Raw genomic sequence first — 13,425 nt, forward strand, 5'->3', positions numbered from 1 at the left:
ATATATATATATATAACTTGCTAATTTATCGTCTCAGCAGTTTAGACACAGAGGGCAATAAAACCTATAAAATCATTCCTTATTTTAAACCAACTTTTTATAAATCTTTTACAAAAACTTTTTATGATCACTACAGTTTAAACAAAGGGTTCAAGAAAATGATAACACATGAAATCGAATTTTTTAAAACCATCTTTCTAGTATATAACTTTCGAAAAATCATTTGGTTCTCACAAACAATTCCCGGCTGCACCAACCATAATAGAAAAGAAAATGCATTAGGTGAAAATCTCTTAACCGTGAAGTTGAACGTGGCAAGTACATGGTTTTCCTTTCCGTTTAACGCAAATCCTAGTTCATTTTATTCACTCTACTCTAAACAGGAAGGGGATTTTCATTTAATATTAACATTAAGAGTTCTTTTGTCTTTTGAGTCAGAATAGTCAGTGCAAAAATAGACAACGAGTAATAAACTGAACCTTCCAACTGCTTTGTTTATAATATATTTATTTGCCTCCCTCGTATAAGGGGTTCAATCGGTTCTCATTAAAGTGTTTTTTTTTTTCATAATAAAGACGCTATCAATTTCTATCTATGCGAAAAAAGTGATTTTCCTTGACAAAAGTAAGGCAATGTTTATGTTATAACTATGGCATCGGATAAAAGTTAATTTTACACATTACAAAATAAAAATAAAATGTATATTCTTCCATTACAACTTAAAAGATTATGATCTCACTTGAAGCTAGTATAATACCCCTTCTTTGAACAGGGAAAAATATAACTGTAAATAATTAATAAATCCATCTTAATTAATAATTTGCGACGATACACAGAACCTAAAATCATATACCAAAACAATTAAAACATTTAAATAATTTCAATTCCTATTATCATGTTTCCTGTGACTTTACATTACTAGATTTTAAATTATAGTTTTAGAAATCAAAGAAAAAACTAGCTATACTCAGTTTCATGACTTACTGAAAATCTTTCTACAAATTAATGATCACAGCAAACCCATGATTGTCAAGATTTTCCAAGATCGAGTAATTTTCAAGATAAATTGGCGCTTAAGTATACATTTTTTTTAATTAAAAATTTTGTTGATTTTGCATGATTTAAGTTCACAGATACACGTTTCATAATCAAAACTATAAACAAAAAAAATGTTTGATTTCAGATTGTTAATTGGGGTTCAGATGCTAATTTGCTGATGTCAACCCTCTATTTGCATTTACTCATACATTGACAGCATAGTAAACCATAGATAAATATGACTGCTAAAGAACATTCATTAAACTGGAGGAACTTGTTTTTAACTCAATGAAACCGTGGGTTAGCAAATATCACTTTAATCAGAAGAAACATCTGTAGTTTAAATTGCAACAATGAGTAATGGTAATCGTATGACAAAAGTTCATTTTTTCTAAGCATTCCTCCCAAGGAGACGATAAAAATGTTTGAACGATCAAATTTGCAGTGCCTTGCACCTACTGTCTTAGTCTCAAAACCCTAATTCAACTGGTTTTGCAGTTATAAAATAAACATACGATAAAGCAAACTATTCCAATTCTATTCAGAACAATTATTAATTATCTATATCCTCTAAACCAGTGTTCCCCAACTCCCGGTCCATGGATCAAATGGTATCGGATCAAATGGATAAAATTATACCCCAAATTAAAAAATTTTACAATTTTGTTATTAAAATTTTATTTATTACAATTTTATTAATTTAAAAAAAGGGGGCCTCCGAAGGTAGTGATATAAATTTTTTAATGTTTTAAAAAGTAAAAAAAAGGGTGAGAAAACCACTGCAACTGTCTTTTCTTTCAATTAGCTTGAATAAAAAAATCAATCATCATAACTGTAAATATCATAAATAAAACACGAAAGCGCGGAGCGAAATTTACATTGGAATTAATGAAGAACTTCGTCTTCTCTCAAAAATCGTGATTCATTGATTTAAGTAAGTTAAAATGTAGTTAAAATCTTAGTAAGTAAATATATATGTTAAATCACTTTATATCTATTTTTTGGTGTAACTATATTTTATTTTGAAGGCATGTTTAAATACAATTAAATTAAAATTGATAAATCAAAATAATCTAAAATATAAGCAATCAATTCCCCTCCCCCAGCGGTCCGAGGTAAAATTATCAAACGTAGATAAGTCCGCGGTGATAAAAAGGTAGGGAACACTGCTCTAAACTACATTAATTAATTAGTTTGATTAATTAATTAGTTTGATTAATTAATTAGTTATTTAATTAAGTTAACTTAGTAATATTTAATTAATTTTTTAATTGTTAATTTATATAATTATTACTTTATTTACTTAGATAGTTCTTTATTAATCAATTATTAATTAATTTAATTAATTTAAATATTTCAATAATTTAAAGTATTTCACTTCACTTCCTTTTTTGTTTGCATCTGAACATCGATTACAATCTTTTAATATTAATAAAAACTAGTTAATTCCGTAGACTGATAAATAATTCCTATTATAAATTCGATGAATACCAGAACACGGATGATTCTTTTGGGAGTATTTGCAGCACCGGCTATTTGCAGAATGAACGCAAGTATTGAATTCTGCAATATACTGCATTTGAGTCGCGATGGATCAGGGGATAGAGCGTTCGCTTTTCTATGAGGTGAATCGAGTTCGATCCCAGCAATGGCTGGTCGATATAAAACCGCATCCGGCTTCAACCGACCACAGTGCTGACTTGACGTACCCCCAGAGGTAAACGGATCATGGGGAAGAGTCATTTTGCAGTCAGGCTAACCATGGGAGGTTCTCATGGTCTTCCTCTCCATGTAACGAAAATGTGGGTTAGTTCCATCAAAAAGTCTTTCACGAAGGCAAATTTCTCTCAATTCTTGATCCAGGAGTTCCCTTGTCCTCTCGATTGTGGCCAAAATTACAAGGTTACGGAATTGAACATTAGTAGTCGTAAACCAGAAAATTAGGTTGACTGTCCAATGACGATTATTTACACTAGAAAGACTGAAATACCTAAATTGCCCAAAAGCAGTCAAAATGACTGCATTGTGTAAGAATAACTAATGAATAAAGAAATTTGTTTAAAATTAATTTTTAATATTTTTGATATTATTTTCAGTTATATAACAAGTCATTAGTAAATATATCAACAATAAAAATAATTATAAAAGTCACGAAATTCTGAGAAATTGTGTCATTATATACATAATTGGTTTTCTGATTGAAATTAAGAAGCAGTCAAAATGACTTCCTTGGGCAATCTAGAGTTAAATAAAATAAAATATACTGCGTATGCATAATTACAGAAATCTTTCTTTCGTTTCTTTAATAACAATATATTTTTTTAAGTTCGGTAAGTGCAAAATTTGAAAATTGTTTGTCGCGTAAATGAAAAGCAGGTAAGTGCAAAATTTGAAAATTGTTTGTCGTGTAAATGAAAAGCAGGTAAGTGCAAAATTTGAAAATTGTTTGTCGTGTTAATGAAAAGCAGGTAAGGAGAATTTGAAAATGGAAATGTCAAATAATGATTTATTTATTATGGACCTAAAATTTCACTGACATAAATTTTGAGGTATATTCTGAAAACACAAAAGGTTTTTCCAAAGTGGTGAACCATTTAAATCTGTAGATAACAGCCCAGAACTATCACTTAAAAGGCTGCACCCTGGACAACTACCTTAATTACTTTTTAATAGCTTAGCTACTTAAATTACTCTTAATAATTGAGAACTTTATATAGAGAGTAGCTTGACCCAGCCACACAAGAGGCATCCAGGGAATACAGAAGTCGAAAATTGTACAGATGTTAAGATGTGCTGTTTACAGAGCTCCAAACTGCATCAGAAGAATGTTACGTAGCATAAATTTACAGATGTTACATGCCGAATAAGGTAGGTCAACAAATTTTGGAACATTATACATGAAAATATGAAATGTGAAGGAATGTGTCAAGATGTAAAGATATAAAGGTAGGTAGGTTATTTACGTCGCACTAGAGCTGCACAATGGGCTATTGGCGATGGTCTAGGGATTATCCCTGAGGATGTTCCGAAGATACGACATCACAATTCTGATTGTCTGCAGAGGGGAGGGCTCTCCTGATTTGGTAGCCTGACGACCTGCACGCGAAGGCGAGCACTTTACGATAGAACAGTTTAACGAGGACCGATACAGCACACCTTCGGTCCCTACTCAGGCTGATCAAAGTGGTCACAAACCAACACACTGATCACAGTCAGTGAGGTTTGACTTCGGTGTTCTACTGGGAACCGTGTCTTTGCGATCAGTCCACTTCGGGACAAAGATCTAATGAGATTAAGCCTTTATAGAAATAATTACTGATTAATTAATTATTGATTAATTAGTTATTTAATTCATTATTCTAAAGAAATCCATACCCATTGTAATTGCACACAGTGACAGAAGGCAAATCCGCTTCCTTTGATGTAAGCACCTGAACATCAATTACTGTCTTATATTCCCAATAAAGATTCATGAATACTAAGGACTGATAGATAAATCCTATCAAACAGGCGACAAATACCAGAGCTCGGATGATTCTCTTGGGAGCATTTCCTGCTCCTGCTATTTGAGGTATGCCCGTAAGCATTGAATTCTGCAATATACCTGCCACATAATTTCCAAAATCTTCTTTCCGTTTCCTCACCATTGTAGAAAATTTTCAATTTGGGTGCAAAAGTTCGAAATTTAAGTATGTTTTTTAAAGGTTCTAAGGGAATTAAAAGTTGTTTTGCATTCTTAGTATATTTCGTGTAAATGATTAAGCGTGTACGGAAATTTTAAAAATGAAAATGTCAAATGTGATGTATTTATTATGCACCGCAAAATTTCCCAAGAAGCCTTTTTATTCAGGAAGAGTTACAAATATTTAACCAGTTAATTCAGAGTTTTACCTTAATGGGTTAATTGAAGTTAATATTTGCTCTCACTTCGTCATAATTTGTTTAAATACTGCAACAGCTTTTGTACTTCCAAAAAGTAAAAAAAAAAATAGAGCTAAGCAAATAATTGATGTTGCGTGATTACCTTTGCCTTTTCTGAGTGTTTTCGACGTTTGAAACAGTGAAAATCAAATGTTTTAGCAATTGAAAATGCTCGTAAATAGTTAAGAACAAGAGTTTAAGTAAACGAAGTGGACAGAAACAAATGATTTGTAAGGGAAAACAAACATTACAACACGTTAGATAAATCAAAATGTCACGAAAGTATTTTGCGAAACAGACGAAACAAAAAAAAATAACTGTCAAAAAAGTTGAATGCGTTTTTTAAATGAATGAGATACTATGTTTCAAGACTTATGAAACATATAATTTTTTTTAAAAATAGGCATAAAACAGTTTTCAATTTTTAATAGGTCTAAAAAAGAAATCTTAAAATTTAGTATAAATATGTTTCAGGATGAATAATTAAATAAATGCTATGAAAAACTCTCATTTTTATACAGTAAAAATTGAATCTGAAATTTGTTAAAAGAACAATAATTGAAATATGTGTAGAATGATTCTTAATTTTCAATAGAATTGAAATATATTAATGAAAATAAATAGTATTACTTAATTAAAATAAACGCGAAATAATTATCGGTTTAAAAAGATTAAAATTTAAATCTTACACTTGTTTACGACGAATAATTTAAAAACAGATGGTAAAACTACTTGTTTTTATAGATTAAAAATTGAATTCGAAATTTGTTTAAAAGTACTATTAATTAAAAGAAGTATGAATAGTTCTCAATTTTCAATCAATAAAAATTAAGCATTAAATACGCTTCGATAAATAATTAAAATAGGTATAGAATAATTCTCTGTTTAAAACCATTCAAAATAAAATCTTGAAAATGTTTCAATACGTATATTTAAAATAACGGTAAAAAAAAATTCCTTTCTTATAGATTAAAAATTGAATCTGATATTTGTCTTAAAACAAATAATTAAAATAGGTATAGAATAGTTCTCAATTTTCAGTTGATAAAAAATCACATTCCAATTGTGTTTGACAAATAGTAAAAAATAAGCAAATAACGGTTTAAAAATAGGCGAAAAAAATTTATTTTAAATATGTTTAAGACGAATGATTATAAAGACGATAATTTTTTTAATTTTTAGTTTTTATAGATTAAAAATTAAATCAAAAAATGTCTAAAGATGAATAATTAAAATTGGTACAGAATAATTCTCTGTTTTCAATTGATAAAAAATCAATTATTAAATTTGTTTCGAGACAAATAATTAAAATAATCATAGAATATAACTATTGGTTTAAAAAGAATTAAAATTTAAATCCTTAAATATGATTTTTCAATTCTAATATTTAAAAACGCAATAGAAGCATTCTCAGTTTCTATTCAATAAAAGTTTCATCGTAAATTTGTTTAAAGAACAATAAGCAAAAGAGTTATAGAATGAATAATTTTCCATCTATATAAAAATCAAACTTTAAATGTGTTTAGAGACTAATTAAAATAAGCATAGAATAGTTCTTGGTATAAAAAGATTGAAATTGAAATCGTAAATGTGTTTAAAATGAATAATTAAAATAGCCATAGAAAAATTCTCCGTTTTTATAGATCAAAAATCGAATCTGAAATTTGTTTAAAGACGAATAATTAAAAGAGGTATAAAATAATACTCCATTTTCTATCGATTAAAAATCAAATCTTATATGTGTTTCAAAGCAAATAATTAAAATAACCGTAGAATAAATCTCGGTTTAAAAAATTTAAAAATTAAATCTTAAATATCTGTCATGACTAGAATGGAGATCGAACAAATCTCAGTTCTTATTAGATTAAAAATCAAACATTAAACATGTTTCAAGAAAAATAATTTATATGCTGTTGAAATATTCAAATTTTTTAAAGATTAAATAGTAAAAATGAAATTTGCTTCAAGACAAATATTTGAAACTAGTAGGCTGGGCCCCCTGCTCGTTAAAGCTCGCCAACCCCCGAAAATTGCTACGCAGTCTTATATGGTTTGCTTCGCAAACCAAGCTCGCTTTGCTCGCTACTAACTTAGGTACATTGCAAATTCACAAAATTCTAAGAATTCAAAACAATCATTCAAATCCATATAAGACCTTTTTTTTAATATACATCTTTTCAGTAAATACTAAGTCATTAAAATAAATTTGAATTCAAATAAATGACATGTAATTCGTTAAAACTATTAGAAATGTGCTATAGCATAATTCGAGATATAAATCAAAAATCGTCAAATAAATTCGTAATATATAAATTCTTGAAAAAAGCGCTTTCGACTAAATACTAAAATAGAGATACATCGACAAAGACTACTCACTTCTGCCTAGCGTAATAGTATGAGAATGCCGCAGCTGATGCTCTCTGGTTATTTCAGTTTCCGTTTTTAAAAGCGCTATATGTTGAGCCTATCCAGTTAGATTTTGCATGTGACATTTTTAGCGGCAATCATTGGTCGATTCGCCGTTTAAGAGAAATTGTAACGTAAACAAAACAAAGCAAACGTTGCCACCGGTAGAAAAGAAATGCAGCCAAAATTTGGGAGCCACGTAAGAGAATTATATATATATTAGATTAGTTTTAACTTACTGTTAACTTAATGTTTTGTGATTTATAAATTTTTATTTTATATTAAAATCAGTGTCAAGTTTTTATTCAAATGTAGGTTTTTATTTTAAATTTAGTTTCTGGTTGATCCATAAAAATACAGAATTAAATAAAAATAATTAAGTAATTGTAATGAAATTAAGATATTAAACATTAAGAAGATACTTTGTAGAAGCAACTGAAAAGTTGCTGCAAAATTAATTGCTTAAATAGATATAAAACAAATGAAATAAAATAAAAATATGACCACCGAAGCCGACGTCTTCAGGGGGTACCGGCCCCGGTAGCCCCTGAAGAATTTGTGTTTTCTTTCAGTATTGCTTAAATAGAGTCATACAAGCTTAATTATACAATTTAATTGCATATAATCATACAATTTAATTGCAAAATAGAGTCATACAAGCTTAAGTGAAGTAATACATATTATTAGGTCAAATTTTTATTTCGTTTTGCCGAAATAAAATACGACAACGACTTAAAGTGAATATTAAAAATTTCTTAGCCTTGATGATTCAATCTAGAGACAAAGTCTTTTTTCAAATTTTTTAACTGTTACAACACAATCTAGTGTTGTAGCAGTTAAATTACGAATCATCTACTCAATCCTGATAGAATAAATCACTTTTAAATTTTAATAAACTTTAAATCTTAATTCCCATGTATTAGGAATTACAAATTTTCAAAATCACAGAGTGATAAAAAGTTTGTCCAAAACTACCGAAACATGGTGAAATTTATATTGTTTCTGGCTCTACTGAAGTTTCAGAAAGCTCGTTAGTTTTAACCGAAGCGAAGTGATTTTTGTAAAATTAGCAAAAAAATATAGTTTTTTATAATATATGGTAAAATTTGGTAAATGTGGTATAAATTCGTAATTTTATCATTATAACTAAAAACCATCTATTCGGTTAAATTTAATTTTCTGCTTTGCATTTTTTTTATAAATGTAAAATATATAAAAGTATTTTTTTAAATTTTATAAGAACCAAGTAGCAGGTAACTGATACAACTAATGTTTAATGATAATGAAATAAGACCAATGAATGAATATATCTATTAATAACAAAATATATAATTTTTTATCTAATAATAAAGAAGCAGGAACATAGCACACCCGATTATTTATTTTTTTTGTCGTATGCCTGTTTAGGCAGTAGGGGTGCGATTGTTCCTTATTTTCAGTGGCGCCATCTATGGCCAAGAATTAGACTCCTGCCACGCCATTCACACAACCACAACCCGTTTATAGGGTGGGTCACATTCATACATATTCTCACACAAAGGAGAAAGAACATAGAACACACAGAGAGAGCATACCTGATGCATTTTAATAATATTTATATATTAACAATTAAAGAATTTTAATCTAAAAACAGTTTGTAAAATCTTATCACAATTAAATAGGATGGATAGAAATGATATTTAACAAAAAAATAGTTAATGAATGAAATCTAATGAGAAAAATGTTGAAAATTAACGAAATCTAATTATGAAATGAAAATAATAAAATACTGCAATAAAGAACTGGAATATGATTAAAATCTAATAATAATGACATAGAATTAGGCGATATGAAGATCATACAAACAATTGAAAAGTTTGTTTAATAACCATCGTTGAGCACCGACCCAATTTTGAGGTTATGACTACCACTGTTCAACTGTGTAGCCTTGTAATTTTGAATCCAATCCAGAAAGCAAAGAAACCCCAGGACACAATGGGTACTTGCAACTCGAGAAGAAGATGATCTCTGACACACAGCTGCGTGATCAATATCCTCAGCACCAGCTCTTCGTTTATATACAAGATGGCGTGTTAAAGTCAAGGTAAGTTTTTCCACAAAAGTTAGAATGTTAATTAATACAAAGTTAATTAAATACAACACCGTATCACACATCAAATTCGCTAAATTATAATTCCTTTTTGTTTACGTCTTTTACTTAAATTAGATTTATGGTTTGCATATACATTTTAATGTAACCGTGATTATTTTTGTTTTGTGTATCTCTCACCTTCGGTGCATAATTAATTTATTTATGTTCTTCATGCCGTCGTGTCAGTCTTTGTGTTAAATAAGAAATTAATTACGAAAGAATTGAAATCTTTGTGAAAGAATCTTTCTGAAGGAATATAGAATGTGTCACTTAAGATAATTGATATTTTACGTGCTTAGTTTACTCGTAATAGAATGGAAAGAATGATTGTTAACATAAACAAATGTCACGTTTTAACAACCAATCAGGATCGAGATAACCACACTACGTCACTTGCAGGTATCCCATTACTCATCTGCCCAGATTTTGATCCTAATTGATAGCATGTTTCCCAGCTATATTAGATAATCAGAGTCTTATCTACCGTGTCTTTCTTTTCTTGACGTTAATGTTAACTTTTATGTCAATTTTGTGGTTGAAATCACTTTCTTCTAAACTTTGAATTTTAATTTACTAATACAGTTAAAAGAGAATTTACTAGAAAGCATTTCATCATCGGTATAGCGTCCTTTTAAGGAACGTTCGGAGTTAACGTTAAGGAACGTATCATTACACTCCTTGTTTATACGTATGTTTTTATTTATATCAATCTGTCGAAAAACCTAACAAATTTTCTATTGTTCTATATATAATCGTAAACAAAGAAAAAGACGTTTTTGTTCACTTCCAAAGCTTTTAGTTCCGTCTAAGGCTTCTAGTTATTTTTTTTAAGCACTATAATTTTTTGTCTTGTTTCTTTTATGCTTAAAATACTATATCAGCGATAAAAGAAAAAGATAACTTTAACAGTAAAGAGAAGTTGTAAAAACAATTGAGCGTCTTTGTCACACAATCATTGTAGATAAAGACCTAGAAAAAATTAAATTTAATGTTAGCATGATAAATAATTTATTCATATTTCTTAGTAGAAGAAATTTGGTTTAAAGAATGAAAAGCTTAACTGGCATATGGGAATTGGACTCCGTTGCGGAAACTTTGTTATTTATTATTATAAGTTCTTTTACATTGCTTGCAGTGCAAAAAGTTGTGAATGGGAAAAAGATTCCTCCTGGACCATGAGGATTTCCGATTCTGGGATATATTCCATTTCTGGGCCCCGAGCCTCACAAAACAATAAATGATTTGCGAAAAAAATATGGTGACATCATAGGGTGAGTGTATGTTTTTGTTTCTATTTTCTAGAAATTTGGCATAGTTCATAAGTAGGATGTAACGAAGATGTAATAAACTGCAAATAAAATAAAATCTATTTTAAAAAAAAGTGCATATTTTTTTATATAAAGTAAAACCCTAATGCGCATTGTTTAAAACCGATTAAATTTCTTTTCTGCGGTATCAGAAAAGAAATAATATTTTACATAGCTAACTAGGAGGCTCCACCCCCTGCTCGCTAACGCTCGCCAACCCCCGAGAATTGCTACGCAATCCTATGCGGTTCACGCCGTGAACCATGGCTCGCTGCGCTCGCTCGCCAATGAACACAATGTTCTAGCACAAAGACAATGAACACAATGTTCTAGCACAAAGACAATAATATATTATCATCAAAGACATAGTATTTTATCATCAAAGACATAGTATTGTACTTATGTAGAAGAATTCTACCAATGTTCTTATTGGCTTTTAAAAAAGTATATTAGCTATTTAGATTGTACATGGTGAAAAAATCAAAACATTAGCTAAATAAGAAACATATTAGCAAAATAAATTATCAAATATTGCTTCACTAATATTCTGCATTTTAAAGCGTGAAAATTCAATGCATAAATAAACGCGAAATATAAAAAAATTCAATGCATTCAATACAAACACTTAAACGTTTTTTAGACGTTTAGGTAGCTCCCAGTAGAAAAATATCAATTCAACAGCGGCCTTTTAAAGCATTCTCACTTCAATTAATTAATTAATTCCTAATTGAGTTTAAATTAAATATTGTCATGTTTTTAGTGCATGAATCTGAATTGAACAACCTGATAATGCTCACTCTGGTTATTGTTATCTGGTTGCTCACTACGTGCTCCTGCGCGCCGAATCCAATCAATTAAAAATAAAAACTGTAGCCAGCGCGAGAAAAGAAATATCATCGGTTTTATTGATACATACATACATACGTACGTATTAGCGTTTCATATAATAAGATAGATATTATGGGAATAAAAAATCTATTATTTTTATAATTTACATTAAACAGAGACACTTTTGAAAAATTCAAACAATAAAATTATGTACCTAACAATAAAATTTGACGATCCATTAGCTTGAATTTCGGAAAAAAATCTGGTAAAAACAATTTGAATATTTCAAAATGTACTGTGTTTTTGTATCAAAGAGAACATTTGAAAGCTCGGTAATTCTTACCAATGCGCTTTAGTAATGATTTCGTTAAAATTAACAATAAATTATGGTTTACAGAATGTGATAAAATTTTAAAATTTGGTAATTTTATCATGATACCTTAGAGCATAGCATAAAAACCATCTATACTGTTAAATTTATTTTTCAGTTTTGCATTTTTTATTAAATCTGTAGTAATGAGAACTATAAATTTGAAAACTAGAATCTATATATATATTTCTCTTACACGGCGATAAAAAAAAGCCTCATTACAACTCCCCGAATGGCAACGCTAGAAAATCAACCAATGATTGCCGCTAAAAATGTCACATGCCGAATCTAGGTGGCTCAACATATAGCGCTTCTAAAAACGGAAACGGAAATAACCAGAGTGTAAAATATTATGTGCATATGCGCATCGTATCTTTTGTTAAATAATTTATTTATTATATATCAGTTTATAGATGGTAACGAGAAGAGTTTTGTGGTTGCTATGGTGACTAATTAGAATGTAAATTGTTTTTTTAAGTAAGTGTGAGATTTGTTCTTTGGAACTGCGATGCTGTAATTTTATTGTTTAGTTAATAAATCTTCCTTTTATATTAAACGTGATAGTAGTTTCCTTAATTATTTGATTCGAATTTCTTGGAGTTTTATTTGAGGTCAGTTTATTTTGTATTTTTTGACAAGAGAGAGCACTCTCACCAAATGAGATTTCTTCCGAAATTCAATGTTTTGTTTATGCAGGTTCTTCTGCAATTCACTTATTTCAATTTTTAATAGATTTAATTATAGCCAAAATGTTAACCTTTTTAAAGAGATATCAGTTTTAGAAATTTTATCTTAAGATTTTATACTATAGTACATTTCTAATAGGTTTAACGAATTACATGTCATTTATTTGAATTCAAATTTATTTTAATGACTTATTATTTACTGAGAAGATGTAAATTTTTTTAAAAAAAAGTTGTTATATAGATTTGAATGATTGTTCTGAATTCTTAGAATTTTGTGCATTTGCAATGTGCCTAAGTTAGTAGCGAGCGAAGCGAGCTTGGTTTGCGAAGCAATCCATATAAGATTGCGTAGCAATTTTTGGGGGTTGGCGAGCGTTAGCGAGCAGGGAGCACAGCCCACTAGTTTTAATTAAACTGTTACCATATGAAAGGAAAAATTGCCAAATGAATGATTCAAAAATCGTATAGTTTGATTTTTTTTTTGAATGAAATGTCATTGTCAAACAGTACGGTAATTTTACTGGAATTTGTTTTCACCGGGTGGGAAACTGTACCCCACATATTTACCCAATCTTGGCTGGCAAAAGTCGATATTAAGAAATTCAACCAGGCCGGGATAGTCTGGTCGGTAGGGCGCTGAGTCCGTGTCCGAGAGTTCGTGTGTTCGAACCCCGCCGGCCGAGGACTCCCCGTGTAGTTGATGACTGATGCACGCTAAAATTCTGCCGAGTCGCTAAG

At 29.5% G+C, this 13,425-nt stretch overlaps 1 protein-coding gene across 1 annotated transcript in view; it reads right to left on the reverse strand.

Annotated features, from left to right (window-relative positions):
• LOC107448630 (degenerin deg-1) overlaps positions 1-4,886 on the reverse strand; it is a 21,179-nt gene extending 16,293 nt beyond the window's left edge. The window contains exon 1 of the mRNA XM_016063897.3: positions 4,414-4,886. Coding sequence (XP_015919383.1) covers positions 4,414-4,685 — 272 coding nt within the window. The 5' untranslated portion in view covers positions 4,686-4,886. The remainder of the gene's footprint in view (positions 1-4,413) is intronic.
• Positions 4,887-13,425: the final 8,539 nt, after the last annotated feature.

The sequence above is a fragment of the Parasteatoda tepidariorum genome, chromosome 6 (genome assembly GCF_043381705.1).
Source record: "Parasteatoda tepidariorum isolate YZ-2023 chromosome 6, CAS_Ptep_4.0, whole genome shotgun sequence".
NCBI classification, from domain to species: Eukaryota; Metazoa; Arthropoda; class Arachnida; order Araneae; family Theridiidae; genus Parasteatoda; species Parasteatoda tepidariorum.